This window comes from Haliaeetus albicilla, chromosome 6 (assembly GCF_947461875.1).
Source record: "Haliaeetus albicilla chromosome 6, bHalAlb1.1, whole genome shotgun sequence".
NCBI lineage: Eukaryota > Metazoa > Chordata > Aves > Accipitriformes > Accipitridae > Haliaeetus > Haliaeetus albicilla.
The window spans coordinates 10,467,936-10,483,580 of NC_091488.1; the positions used below are offsets into that span (position 1 = coordinate 10,467,936).

General features: G+C 41.0%; 1 protein-coding gene across 3 annotated transcripts in view; it reads right to left on the reverse strand.

The window, feature by feature from the left end:
* Positions 1-15,645, reverse strand: part of EFHC2 (EF-hand domain containing 2) — a 62,741-nt gene that overhangs the window by 15,585 nt on the left and 31,511 nt on the right. For all 3 annotated transcript variants that reach the window (XM_069784990.1, XM_069784992.1, XM_069784991.1), the window contains 4 exons: positions 11,494-11,659; positions 10,314-10,456; positions 4,935-5,131; positions 246-379 (listed from right to left, as the gene is read on the reverse strand). In XM_069784990.1, coding sequence (XP_069641091.1) covers positions 246-379; positions 4,935-5,131; positions 10,314-10,456; positions 11,494-11,659 — 640 coding nt within the window. The remainder of the gene's footprint in view (positions 1-245; positions 380-4,934; positions 5,132-10,313; positions 10,457-11,493; positions 11,660-15,645) is intronic.

Genomic DNA, 15,645 nt, shown 5'->3' on the forward strand with positions numbered 1-15,645 from the left:
AACTCCATAAAAGGTAGACAGATTTTAGTTGTGCTTTTCAGCTTACTTGAAACTATCACATTTCTCTTTTTTTCTGGGGCACGGATTCACTTTCTTTTTCACACAGGTCTCCAAGTAAATGCAAAACAAATGTACGCCATTTTTCAGCTAACATGTGCAGAAAGCATCAAGAAACAGTCATGCTTTATACATTTTGGGGGAATGTGCCTTCATTAAATATTAAAAACCAAAATCCCCTGTCTTACCTGAAAGGGTCATACTGAATCACCTTGGTATGCTCAGGGTCAGTGGCTGCAAACACCTGTCTGATTTCTCGGGAACGAGATTCAGTTATGTCTTTCAGTTTCTTAAGGATGACACCAATATCAGCCACGGAGAACTTAACAGAGGAAAGCAAGACATAGATTAGAGAGAAAAGCACTATGCAACCGACTATGCATGTACCAGCAAGAGTTGTCATGATGCAGGGCAATGCTGAACCACTAAGTATCATTAGTTTATTCATTGTCTCACTTCAAATGCATAAATCAACACTGTGGTACATTTGGAGGAAAGCTTGCTACTGAAAAAAATTGCTTCCTACTGAGAATATAAAAAATTAAACAAAAATCATCACATCATGCACACTCAGAAAGCTTATTCCAGCCACATAAAAGGACATCCACTTTTCCTTCAAACATTGTATTGTTAAAGAAAAAGTAGAAACATTTAAAGTACAGTTCTAATAACATGGTCCTCATTTCATGTTGGTACACCTCACTTAATTCTCAATTAATAAATTTCACCAAATTAAAATTAATCTTCTCACAGTTGGCTCTAATGAACTGCCTCAATAGATATTCTCATTCACATTAGACTATGTTGTCTTATACACTCAGAATTAGCAGATTGGAAATTTGTTAGGAACTGATTTTTCCTGTCATGTAAGAAGAATGCTTATTTCTTCCTAAATAGGCCATTAAAATAAATTTGCATTTAGATAAACAGAACTGCAACACTAAGGATTCCACCCTATATTCAGATTGTTGTGCTAGAACTCTACAAAAGATTATTTGCTATACTTATTTTTAACATAAAACATCTATGTATTTAGTCATTAAATCAGGGTTGAGTCCAAGTATGAGTATCTGATATGTCCTTACATCTATCATGCTCCACCTAATTTACAAAGCACAATGAACTGTCTTAAAATAGGTTTTTTTCCATTTCTTCCAGTAAGCAATGTTTTTTTAACTAGCAATTATTTGAAATTTGGTATGACTGGTATTAAGGACCTAATCACAACAGAGATTGGGCCTCACTCCCAATTATGCTAAAGACTGTCTACAGCTTTGTATCAGTTCAAAGGGATCCAGAAAATGGTATTTGAAGTCCCTATGACACTGCCAGAGCAGTACAAATTGATCCAAGTTTAATTAATACACCAGTGGTTACAGGTAACATGCTCAGATTTAGAGAAGACAATTGCTGCCTACGCCAAAGCTCCAGGTACAGTCCTGGCATGCAATGCCATGCAAGGCAGTGGTGTGGAGCAGCTGGACCAACAACCAAAACGTTTTAGAGACAGCAACTTTTTCAGGCCCCTCCCCAAGCTGTTACTGTTTGGGCCATAAGCACACAGCTTTTTGCTGAAAAAGCAAGGAAGAGAGAATGAGGAAAGACTGGGCAGAAGGCATCAATGAGCAGAGTATTTAAAGACGGACAAAGTGTTCTGTCTATTTAAAAACCTGTCTTCTCTACATTATCAAAGCAGTTATTTTTACATCTTTTTTCTAAACTACATATTCCAAACACCTACATAGACATCGAGTATCCACGCAGCATGGCAATAACTCTTTACCCGCTTTTCCCCCCTTTTCATGTAATTCCGGACATGCTAGTAGTCACAATCTAGTTTTGTTTGATTGTCTTGCTTAAGTCAGAGGTTATGATGTTGAATTCAGTGGAAGTAAAATCAACCTGCATGTTTGTGCTGCAGAAGACTACAAAGTTTGAACAATTGAGACTGTTTCAGTGATGATAAATTCATTTCCAAGGAGGCACAGTGATGCCTTGTTTCAAGGAGTCCTCCCCAAACCTGGATAATACCAGTAGGACTGTGCGCAACACACGTTCTGTTTTGCAAGCAAATTTACATTTTCTAAATACATCTTTTTTTTTCCTCAAACTGGAAACGAAACTAAAAGTGTTGAAAAGGTTTGAGAATTAGATCCTTAAAGTTACTTTCGGTATAGGTAGCAATCAAAATGACAAGACTCAATGATTCTTCTCTCCCCATAACTTAAAAACAATATAATAAATACGATTTTGAAACAGAAAATTAAAACTTTTCAAATATCTCATATGGTATCAAAGAAATGTTTCAATGATAGCAAAATGAATTCCCACCTGCACTATGATTATCAAAGTTTCATCTAAATCAACATAAGCCTATAGACATGTGGTCAGAATGGCATTTTCCAGAAGAAAAACATTCCATCTGGATTTCTTTCACCAGTTTTCAGAAAACATACTGATGTGTTCCTCTGAAAGGAAACCTCTGTCTATTCAGAAGGAAAATTACTTATTTTCTAATTTTAGAAATAACTGAAAAATAGTCATCTTAAAATTGTTTCCCCTTCTTCAAACCATCTTCCAGCTCTGCTCTTCTCTAATAATTGCTGAAGTTCTTGTGATTTGAGTATGCAATCCCCTGATGAACTGAGGCAAACAAGGTGTGTCTTTACTTCTGGAGCTCTATTCAGAGGATGTGAATAAAGCATCTATCACTGGGAGAATAAACCTTTTTATCTACCAGCTGTTTTAAAGTCTTAATTGTGCAAAGAACATTTCAAAATTCACTTTCAAGAAGTATTTTTAGTGTTGCTTCTTCCCATTTTGCAGATTTTATTTTGATAAAATACAATCATTCAGTCTGGAAAACTAAGATCTCACCTGTTTGATCCAAGATAATCTATGCAAACAGCAGTTCCAAAGAACATTTACAATCTAATGATGTGTACTGCATTTTGGAGAATAGCTTTGGCTTTGATTCTACCAGGAGGAGAAACAGTCCAGCAGTAGGAAAACATAATGTATATAGCTTTGTATTTTACTGCTTAAAGCATTTAGCGGTTGTAGCATTTTACGTCAACGAGCATTTTGCAGACCTTCCTCATTATTCCAGGGAAGGCAGGTGGTGCTAACTCCATGTTAATTTACAAAGAAGTCACACCGTTCTGCTATTTTCATTTGAGTGAGAACAGCATGTGTGGCCCAAAGGCAGCACAGGGTCAGGCTGCATCTACCTCTGCCTCAGCAGCACAATGGCATCAAGACTCACAGTCCCTAAAACTGTACTAGGCCTACTGGTGTCTTGGGAGTCTTGCAGGTTCATTCACTTTGGTGAGCCAGCAGACAGGGAACAATCAAAACTTGCACTAAGAACCTTTGCCCTTCTCCATCCACAAAAGGCCTGGACAAATGGGCAGAGGATAAACGCTCCTGGATATTTTCCCTAGGGGTACTCTCAACAAGCCCATGCAAATGGCAGCTCTGCAGAAGGTCTGCTAAGGGCACCATTCATGCTGCCACACCACCATGAGCTATCAACCCTATGCACTACCCCAAAGTCCTCACAGCACAGTCTAATCCAAAGGCTGATGTTCAAGATCACACTGACAAAGCAACAATCCAGAAGAGGGATCATGATGCAGAAATGCCTTGGCTCCTGAGCCGACGCATTCTTAAGATGCGTCTCAGAGTGACCGGGTCAGAGCTGCACATAACAGGGATTTCCACGTATACCAGGGTACATTTATTCAAATATTGCAGCACAAACTTCATTGTAAAAAAATAATAATAATAAAAAAAAAAATCTACATTTCTTACCAAACCAACATAAAATCCCACAAAAGACTCTGTGACTCTTCTGTGGTTCTCCATCCCTGTATCCCTTCTTTTTTGACCTCTGTGACAATTGCTATAAGACAATCAATTTCCTCCTACTGAATACATTTCTGGCTTTGGTGAATGAGGGCTTCTTTACCAGTCATTTCTGTAATGACTGGTAGCATGAAGTATACATCAGCCGAGGCATGCCAGCTCTCTATTTATTGTTGCTCTGCCCTCTAAAGGCAACACCAAAAGGTAGTGAAACTCAGTACAAACAGTAAGCTTGAATTCCTGACTGTGATATGAATTTCTAATATTACAAGGGAAATGTTTTGGCAGATAAATATGCATGAAGCAAAAAAATCAAATCAGGGAATATAACAGCCTCATCGATAAGACTCTAAATTGGATGTGCCCACATCTTGAGTACTGTGCACTGTTCCAGTCTCCACATCTCACAGTTGCCTTGCAAGGACAGACTAAAAAGGGTGAGACTCGTAATTAGATAGGATTAGGCTGTGGGGGAAGAATGTCTCAGATTTACAAAATTATGAAGGTGGTGCATAAGGTGAATGGGGATCTTCATGAAACCCCAGAACACTAGAACTGGCCTTGAAACTAGTAGGAGATTCATTTAAAACAGATAAAAGATACTTACTTCTTTTATCATCTTTTTTTTTTTTTTTACATAGTAGGCAGTGAACTTTTCAACTTGCTGCCACAGGAAGCTGTGAAAGCAGACAGTATCTGTAGGTTCAACAAGGGTTAGATGAATTCAGGGACAAGAGGTCCACAGTCTCAAGAAAGAATAGGCAGGGATATACCTTCTAACAACCTCTAATACAGTAAGAGTGGATGCTGAGAAAGTAGAAGGGGAATGGACAGCGAAGAGTGGCTAGGCTTCTGTGCACTCCCTAGCTAACATCTCCTAAATCCACTGCTAGACAGAGAGTACTGGGCTGTGAACTTTGATGAAGAAACTAGGTATAAATAATTCTGAAAAATATATAGATAAGGTACAGTCCTTAAAGATAACAGAAAATAACAAGAGCCTGCTTCACCTCATTTGCATGCTTCTCCATGTAGTTGAATGTGTACTCATCAGCATCCACCAAAAGAAAGTTGTGACCATGGAAACAAACTTTGGCTCCAACAAACAGATTCTGAGCCTTGAAGTATTCAGATGGCTCACTCTTAAAGAGCTCCTGCCCAGGCTTCTTAATGCGACCTCTTTCCAAGAACTTCCCACCAAGTATCCCTACGGGAATAGAATTGTAAATAATTAATTGTGGGTTTACTTGGGGGAAAAAAAACACAAAAGAAAACCCAAAAGACACCCCAAACCAGCTGGTTTGTATTTAAATATTAGTTTTCATCCCTGAGTTTCTTGTCTCATAATACACTCTCCCACTCCCTCTGGTTGCTAAAAGAACTGTCTCTGCCAGTGTCCACAGCAACAGTTACATTGTGCATATTCTGTGACATGTCTCATTTGAATGCCTGCCAAACACCTTCCCTTTTTTTCTTTTCTTTAAAATGGGACAGAAATGTGCCTCTTCAAATCGTTCCCATAACCCTGTCGCCAGCCTTGGGACTGACCCTTGAGAAACATAAGATGCAAAATGTAAGATGCAGGCAATTATCCTTGAACTGTTAAAGCAAAAAAGAAAAAAAAATTCACAACTTAGGATAGCACCGTCCTACGAAGATCATGAATTCTGGTGCACTGTAGTTCTAATTTGTTTTTAAGGGCTTTTGAATGTTAAAAAAAAGTAGGAGTGACATGACACTATCTTCCACACACTGTTCTGCCAATGCAACTTAACTGCGATCTGTTATTTCCTTTGTGAGCTGGGTATGTCACATTATTTCTTTTCACATTATAATGATTTTATTTGTGCCACTGGAAACTGCACACGGTGCTCAAGGGTATGTAAGATACTAAAAGGAACGTTTTGCTTTCCAGTAGTATCTTCTGGATAATCCACAAGGAACATTTCCAGTAATATCTTCTGGATAATCCACAAGGAACATTTCGCTTTCCAGTAATATTTTCTGGATAATCCACAAGGAACATTTCGCTTTCCAGTAATATTTTCTGGATAATCCACAAGATTGCACTGCACGTACCAAGCTTTCTAGAAAACACTGTTACATGTTTAGTTTCATCAGGATATGTGTCCTACAGCAACTCTGGATTGCTGAGGGTTCGTTTCCTGTTTATATTTGAGCTTCCAAAGCCAAAAGCCAAAAAGCATACTTTAGTAACGTTTAATGATGTCTTACATATTAGGTAGTGATGCAAGTCCAATAAAAGGCTGATGAACAGCATAATAAAATGCCTTTTAGAGTCAAAATTATAAATTAATGTGAAACCCAAACTGCTTATTAAACCAGATTTTGGATCAGATGTCTGTCTTAATTGCTTTACTAGCACCATAAAGGCAAAAGACAAAAACCACACTATGGTAATTGTCAGATCTAGCTTGAATCAAAACACAATTCAAATCACTAATGTAACTAATCTCAATACATTCCTTTTCAACTAGCTATTAAAACAAATATGAAATTTTAGATTATATAATCCTGGTAACTGTTTGTAATATTTAAACAGAACTGGTCTCTGTAAGACTGGAACTTCACTCTTGTCTATTTCCCTGCAACTGTGCACTTAGATTGGAAACTTACCTTAATACATCTGTCCCATAATTGTTTTTTAAATGTTACGGGTTAGTACATTTCAAGAGGTATAAAGGAAAACAACCAAAAATGTCTTATTAGGTTAGAGATTTTACACTGAAACTTGATGAGAAATTTTGATGGAAATCTACAAGAGCCAGGCTCAAAGCACAAAATAAACACCACAACCAAAGGCCTGCTTCCATTAAGATCAGATCAGACTTTGCAGGTGTTTGTACAGCTGTTGGCTTGGTCTTACACTGAGTAAAAAAGGGGCTGTGATCTTCTGCATGGGGAGCCAAAGTTCTCATGCTTTGACCCCCATCTCAAAAAGTGCTTCAAGATGTCCAGCCCTGTGCATTTCAAATACAGTTTCACAGTGTTACTAGTAGTGTGAAGTACTTGCCTACAATCTTCAGGTTGCTGGACTGAGAAAAGTATGAGCAACTTATTCATTCCATTTTAGGAGTGCAACTTGAAACATTTTTACTTGCCAATTGCTATCAATTCATGCAAATAAAAAGGCAAAAATAGCCCTTTGAACCTGTGCACAAAAGGGACGGTCAAGTTGTTATTTTGGGAGTCATTTACTGTTTTAACTCATCCCGCCTCTAAGATGTGCTCAAACTTACTCTTCTCCCACCCCATCCACTTCAACACTTTTCCTTCTCACACATGAATGTTCTTCTTGCTCCCATTTTGCATGCCCTACTCCTTTTTCCTAGCTGCTCTTATCTGACCTCTGCAAAGCCTTCTCATTCTTAACCTCAAAGAAACCCGTTCACTTTTCCTTCAGACATGAGTAAAATGAGGGAGGGATAGAGAGAGAGAAGAGAAAGGGAGAAAAAAGAAAAGAAGGAAGGTGGGAACAAAGAAACTTCTGCAGTCCCAGGCGGCTTTCCAACTGCTGCTCTACCCCTCCCAAGCCCCCATCCCTACTTCTTATCCTGTCTCTTCAAGGCTGTTCTCACTACTCTCCAACGGCCAGTTCTTAGCCACATCCTTCCACTTCACCTTTCTACCACCTCTGAAAGTCAGCTACTCCATCCACTTTAACATCCCAGGGAAGTTAAAAACCCACTTACAGATACTTGCCTTTCATATGCATCTTAAAGCATTTGTTATTGTTGGTATGTGAATTTGCCCACTTATTGTTTCACATTTTGTTTGACTAGCAATGGTCAAGGGGCTCCCAGCTGTAATCCCAGCATATATTCTCAGTCCAAAATAAAAGGAAGCCAGGAAGCAATCTCTGGCCTGGCAGCCATACTGCTGAGAGCCTGAGCAACTGACCACATCTGCATTGCACAGTGTGTGGCTCTGGCTTTGCTCTGGGTGCTATGTGATAAATCTGGGATCTTAAGACACAGCTATTATTTTTGCGTGTTCAAACCGTTTGAAGGTATGTGAGGGCTGTGCTGCAGTCCAACAGAGTGGTGTTTTACAGCATAAAACTGAGGGTATGTTTTGCAGCGCCTGGATGAGGTAGAAGGACCTGAATCTTTGAGTGTGCAAAACCTCCTGGGATAGTGTTAGAGGACTGATAAGGGTGGAGCAAGCCAAACCTGGTGCAGCCCTGTCCTTACTGCCTTGTAGGAGAGTTTTCTGGAGTTTAGCATCCCCCAGGAGGGGCCCCAGGCTCTCTGGAGCCTTGTCTAGTTGGAATGGTGCAAAGGAGAACCAGGAATGACCGAACAGGCAATATATATGATTGGGGTCCAAGATTCAAACTGTTCCCTGGACTTCTTTAATTTAACAGTGCAGCTGTACCCTTACCATCCTTTATGTCTCCAGACGTAAAGAATGCCAATCAAACATGTCATTCACTAGTGGGGAACTGAGCTGCTCTTGAGGCTCTCAGCAGCATTACATAATAAATATATACATAAGTGTATGTGTCTTTAGCTGTAATAAAAGAAGTTGCATAAATTACAGGCCACTGGATGGCAGGAAACTAGTAAAATAATGATGACAGGACACTGCTGCCAAAAACAGTGCTTAATCTTGATGTTGCAATGGAGCAGGGCTAACTGGGAATGCTCATTGAAGCCTAGGCAGGTAACTACGCATTTTCAAAACATTTCTCAGAGAATTGCTTGTATTTTAGTTGGGGGTGAGGTCCCTATTTATGCATTCGTAATATAGTTGGATACAAGCAGAGATGCCATTAGAAGTTCTTTGCATTGAAAATGTACAGGGCATTCAAAATTACTTAGTAGTACCACTGGCACAGAAAGAGTTCTCTGGGAATACAGAAGGGTCTAGATATTCACCACACCTTCATTTTTTATGCATGTGATGTTCATCATAGGTCTGAGAAGGATTAACATCAGAAATCATTTTCAGTAAAGGCTTAAACATAGGGTTGCAAGAATATTTAGTCCTTAACTGTAAGCTGAAAAACTGGACCTCAGAAAGTCAACCGCTGGCACCAGACCCTGAAGCAAAGGGGAGTGAACAGTCCTCCCTAGGACAGTCTTTGCTCTAGACAGTGAGCTGGTCGCCACTGCAGGGCGTACTTGAAATACCATACTAAAGTGCTCTGTGCCAAGAAGCCAATACAGGGCAATTCAAGCAGTATCGAAAGAGCTAGTCACGAGGTTCCACAAGAGCCTAACATGGTAACTAAGGAAACCTTCTATTACTCTTTTTCCCTTGCCTTTGAGAGAATGTGATTTCCTGATTTTTTTTCTCTCTACGGTTTTATCAGAGGCTGACAGCAGCTTTTAAGAGTCAGTCCTTTGACTGCACATGTTGAGAGGTGCCAGAGCACTTCTGGATGTCAACTGCTCTGAAACTGTTGCTGCAGATGTTTTGTGTGCTTCGCAGAAATACACTAATCTCTCCAGCAGGGTCATGCTTAGCCAAGGCCTCCCTATCTCTCTGAGTTACAGAATGACTTCCTGACATCCTTCCCAGTGCTGTGTTCTTCCATCCATGCACAAGACCCTCCACGGACATAAAAAAGATGCTTGAAAATCACAAAACCTTTCATATCCTCAGTTGGAGGCAGCCAACAACAGTGGTGAAAAGAATTTAACCATGACAACATTGGGTGACCATGCCCCAGCAATAGGATAAATGTGATCAAGTAACTGAGAAGTAACAGAGCATTTGTCATTAAACACTGGCAGTCTGGCCCTTGAAATTCAGTTCAGTATTATACACACACACACGCACGCATGCATGTACAGACAGCAGCACAGGGCAATCTTCACTCTTTATATGCTCAACACTACATGATTAATGATAAAGTATGTTAAAAAATCACAGCTGTTTTGCTCTCACGAGCTGCTTCTATACAATGGATGCTACACAGGTTTCATAACACCGTAACACAATCTTGCAAAACAAAGGATTTACTCTTTCATTCTTGATGTCTTACGTTTCCTGTCCCTATTTATCATCAGTTACAATACATTCCTGTATGTTATCCACAACCAAAGCAAAAGTTTAAAGGCCAAATTTGCATATTAAAATGTAATAAAAGTTCTAATGCATTAAACTTCTCATTCCCAAAGGATATTGTGAAGTACTGTCATACAATGAACAGCGTTATTCTGAGTGATGAAGATTATAAATTACTATGACATAGAGCTATGCAAGATAATGCAGTAGACCTGCTGATGTAATTCCCATTGCATTTAAAAATCCACATCCCTGCTTCTGCTAGTGCTGAGTCTGGCCACAATGTTTACTGTAAACTCTAATCAAATGAGCAGGGCAACGGGGGCTGATTGCAAGACATTACTACATCTTACCTGTGTTTCGCTGTATATGTTCAAAAACTGAAATGGTGTCATCACTCAGGAAGTAGGAAATAATGAATTTCCGATCCTTGTCAATAGGACTATCTGTGACGAATTTTGCAAGAAAACGCAGTATGTTACTTTCCATGCCACTTCTAAAAAGCGAAAGAAGAGGTAAGAAATCAAAAACAGAGTATGAAAAAAGTTTTCATCACTAAGATACGTATTCTCCTGAGTTTTGTAACATGCATTGATTGTGTTATTCCTGGACCACGAAGGGAAATGGCATAAGATTCCGTACTTCGTCAAAAACCATTTTCAGCTTAAATTAACAGAACCAGCTAGAGTCAGCCAGACAGAAAGGAATCATTTTCAGGCGAAAATTACTGCTTTGCCACAGGTCTGGAATGAATTTGTATTCAAATTCAGTTGCAGATCAAACTCCAAGTTTCTTTCCAGAAAATTTATAAAGAAAGAACACATTTAGGTATGTATATTTTTTAAATCAAATTCTGAATAGCAATACGTACTAGGATTACCTCCACAAAATCAGGCCCACCAGATGATCTTACTAGTTGGATATTTGTTAAGTGATTGTGGTTTAAATTATTTACAGTACCACTATATGCCTATATGCACTATCAATACATTTCCAAGCCTTTTTCTAATAGCTTTCTTCTTTTACAGAGGTTCTACAGGTGAATCTCTAGCATGTGACTTGGCTTTCCACTTAGGCTTCAACAACCGCTGCCTGACAAACCATTTCGTAATGGAAAGTAAAGGGTTACTAAGTTAATATTGCTCCAGTAAATTGCATGAAATTCAGCAGACAAAAAAAGTAAATGCCAGAAAGTCAAACAGAAAAAACAAATCGGTGTTAGACTGCTGAAGCATACAAAATTCCTGACCAATTCCTGGACTAAGACTTCCATCAAACTCCCACTGAAGACAGGAGAAGGGAAGAAGGTAGGGGATAGGAGGGTCAGAATATTTGCCTTCTCAAAAGAGAAATTTTGCTGAGTTTGGAGAAAATTGGAGTACCATGTCACTAAACCAGTCCTCATGCACCTGTCCATTAAAAGTCTGATGAGCTGCATATTTTGCTGAAAAAAATGACTTTCCTACTTAACATTTATCTCCTTCACAAAAAGACATAATTTATAAAAGTTAGAAATATTTTTCACTGAAATACCTGTCTTTTTCCATGAATTTCTTGAAATCTCTTTGGGGAGGCTTGGGAAGCAGACCCATACAGGAGCACAGAGAATCCTCTTCAGAACCAAATCCAGTATAAGGAGGAAACTTTTTTTCTAGTTTTGGAGGTGGTAGAGCCTTATATGGAACTGGGGTGAAATCCTCTACAACAAAGACAGCAAAACTTATTTATTACTTTTCTGATGAAGCCATTCTACTAAGGATTTAAACTTCCAGTATGAATACTTATTAGCCTATTTCTGTAACGGAGCACTGATCAAAGTCAAACCAGGATCCCTCCTACTGTTACAAGGTAGAAAAAGACTCCATAGAAGCCAACAGTGAAATTACTGTTTCTTCAAGTGTTTCAGGATTTCATCTATAATCTTAAAATGTTTGACAAATATCATTAAGATACACAGGCAAGAGGAAAGACAAATATAGTTTCAAAATGGGATAAAATAATAAATTAACAATTCTAAATTAATTTTCCAGTTTTATCCTTTGAGACAACATGATTAAGTAAATACTTGGCTTATGAGTTTCCTGCCCTCTGCTTTTTGTCAGAGGAAAATAAATACATAAATAAATAAAATTTTATTCATTATTTAAATCAGACATATATGAAAAGATTTTGGTACGTTGAAGCCAATAGCTTCAGTCCATATCTCACTTCACCCAGAGTTTTGGAAGCTTTGTTTTTCCTCATTTTCCACAGCCTCAAGTCTTTCCTCACAGTGATCAATGGTCCTGACTATCCCACATATACAGCAGGAGCTCTCCTGACTCAGCAGAGACATGTCTGGTCAGGGACTTGCACTCACTTCCCATAGGGGTTGCTCCCAAAAGCTCTGCTGCCCTATGGTCCCTCCTCACTCCTCTCTTGGTGAAAATCTTGCTGTATCATTTGGCCCCTTGTTGCTTCCCTGCACCGCACTTTCGCTGCAACACAGCTTCCAGCTGCCAGTGGGGTTCATGTAAAACTTCAAGAGAGTAATACAGTCTGCTGGTTAAATAAGGTTAATGGAAAATGGAAACGGTGAGAGGAAAAAAGTAACTTATATATGGGAGAAAGTAAATGGGCAGGCCTGAGGCAAATGAAGACATAAATCATAGGAACACAGGATAATTCAGGTTGGACAGGACCTCGGGAGGTCTCTAGCGTGGTCTCCTGCTCAGGACAGGGTCAGCCCCAGGCCAGACCAGGCTGCTCCGAGCTGTGTCCAGTTGGGTTTGACACCTGCCGGGATGGAGGCTGCGCAGCCTGCCCTGGCAGCCTGCCCCAGAGAGGAAAGTTCTTCCTGATACCCAACCCTGAGCCTCTTGTTTCCACTATGCATGTTGTCTCGTGTCCTCCCGCCGCGTACCCCTGCGAGGAGCTGGGCTGCCTGGTCTCAGCAACCTCCCCATGGGTGGGTGCAGGCGGCTGCTCAGGGCCCTTCCCGGGCTGAGCAAGCCCTGCTGCCTTGGGTATTCCTCAGCCCTGGCCATCCTTGAGCCTCCCCTGAACTCACCCTGGCTGGTCCGTGTCTTTCCTGTCCTGGCAGACCCAAAAGGCGACACAGCACCTTGATGAGGTCTAATGAGCACTGAGCGGAGGGGGACAGTCACTTTGCTCGATTTTAGGGCAGCCCAGGCTGCGGCTGGCCCTCTTTGCTGCGGCCCCAAGCCCAGCTTGCTGCGTCCCACAACCCACAGAGCCCTTCCCACGCCAACACAGGTGCAAAGCAGGAAGGTGAAAGCCAACTGGTGCAGCACTGCCCATGTAGAGCAGCATCACCTCCACACCTGGGTGCGCTGGAGACCCTGCCCCGAAGAAGGGAGAGCTGGCTGGGCTAGTAAGTGAAAGACAAACACGAGGCAAACTGGAATCACAAACTGCAGCCCAGGGGGCAAAGAGTGACGCAAGTGACTGGTGTATAAAAGTGGATCGCATGAAATAAAGGGTTTTTCTTTAAAACTTAACTTCTCTACCCAGAACTGAAGAGACATGAATAGCCTGAACTTGTAGCATGGGTTTCAGTGCAAATAGAGGAGAAGGACAAAACTGCTGTCACTTGGAACATTTTCTGCATTGGTTCATGATTAAAATGTTTTAAACATGGCTATATTGCAAGATCAAAGCAACATACTCTCTTAAAATCTGACTTGTCTAACAGCAGTATGAATTTGAAATACATAGAAAGTATTCAGATGTCAGAGTTTTTCTTTAACTTGAAAACACTATGAGATCTCCTTTGGCCTTTACCTCTTAGAAGAACCCGGTCCAACTCAAAAAGCTAATACTTGCACCCGAATCAGTCAAAAGGGGGCTTTGCAAGACCATGCCAACATTTTTCTCCATAAATCTACGTGTGCCCTTTCTGTGATTCAGAAGTACGAAGGCCAGGCCCATATGCAAAAAGAAAGTCCATTCAGCAATTTCGAAAGCAATCTTCACCGTGAAAGAGTACGCGTGTACGTAAACACGCGCCAAAATACTCTTTTCTAAATACTGTCTGTGACAAAAAAAAAAAAAAAAAAAAATTGCCTCTCGAGATATTTTTCAGTCTGCCACGTTACAGGACAGACACAGGCGATTCTTGCTACGGGCAGTACGCAGACCGACATCCACGGAGACGGAAAGCAAAGCCCGGCCCGCCCGCCCCGACCCCGCCACCGGCCCCGCCACCGGCCCCGACCCGCGGCTGCCCCGAGCGGGCGGTTCCCGCGCTCCCACAGCGCCACCTAGTGGCCGCGCGGCAGGGCAGGCGGCGGCCGCCCCCCCCCACCCCCGGTTCCCCTCAGGGCCTGGCGCGGCGGTCCGGGCTGGGCTGCTGCTCGTGAGGGTCTTGATGCTGCTTATAAACCTTAACGTCCGTTTTTTTAACTGCGCAATACGTTAACCTGCACCGATGTCGTCTCCCTCGAAGCCCGGAGGTTTGTAGCAGCGCGTGTTTCAGCAGAAGCAAAGCCCTTTGGGTGGTTGCGGATAACGCGCTTCCTGCCAAAAGCGTTTGGGAAGCCAGGACGTTCAGTTGGACGGATAAAAGACAAGCTAATGTGTTTACATGCAGGTCACAGTGTACGCGCATTAACACTCACGCATAAGGCATTCATTAAGAAATGCTAAAGCATTTCCCTTTGTATGTACTTTAGCACATGTGGATGAAAATTAGATTTATAAACTAGAAGGAAACTACAAATTAAGAGGAATATTGTGTTAGCCCCAGAGAGCGTGTTAAATCCCTCACAGCCCAAGCCTGGAGTAAACGGAGTCCAAAGAGAAGTTCAGCGCTTTGGTTCCCACCCTTTCCCCGAAGTAAAATGACCGTGCTTCATTCAGACTCACTAAAGAGAACAAGGTAAACATCCAGCCTTGTGCCACCCACAGTCTCCAGGATTTTAAAGGATTATGTATTCACATTCTCTCCTGTGAATGAGGAAATTCAGAAAGAAATTGCCATGGAGAAATACAGTTTACAAAACTAGTTAAAAACTCGTTTCTGCAACTTGTGAACAGCCAGCTAGGTGCAGTGGACTAATAGCCATACCTGAGCTCAAAACTCATTTCATCTTTGCTCTGCCACACAGCACGAGGGTAGAATCAGACAGACAACTTGCATTACACATAAAATGCACTCCTCTCAAGGTTATCGCCGTTTCTTAAGAAAATTACCTCTGTCCAGTCTGGAAAAGGAATCAATGCTCTCTTCTTCCAGGCTGTAACATTTTCAGTGTGAATTTATAGTGGGTAGAGGGTAAATTGAAAGTCCAGGATTACAAATTTCTACTTCCAGAAAGAATAGCACAGATATTTTCCCCATGGACAGTTTCACCCCCTTGTCACTGCACCAACTGATGCCCAGAAGGAGATGGGCATAGGATATTTCACCTAGTATATCAAACATGTACCACGTCCAAGTAACTTTTTCTCACAACAGCAAACCCTGAGTGAGATTTGAACAAGCAGTGGGAACAGCAAGAAACAAAACAGCTCCAGCCACATCTTTAGCATATGAACAATTTGAAGATAGCACAGCCTTCTTAGTAAGAAAAACTAAAAGAGAAAATTCCTCAAGAAGAATTTGTTGCCGCAGCGGCAGCATTAAACCAGCTTGAATGAGCTTGTCTGCTTTCAGTTTCAATATACATGGTAAGATTTTGGTAT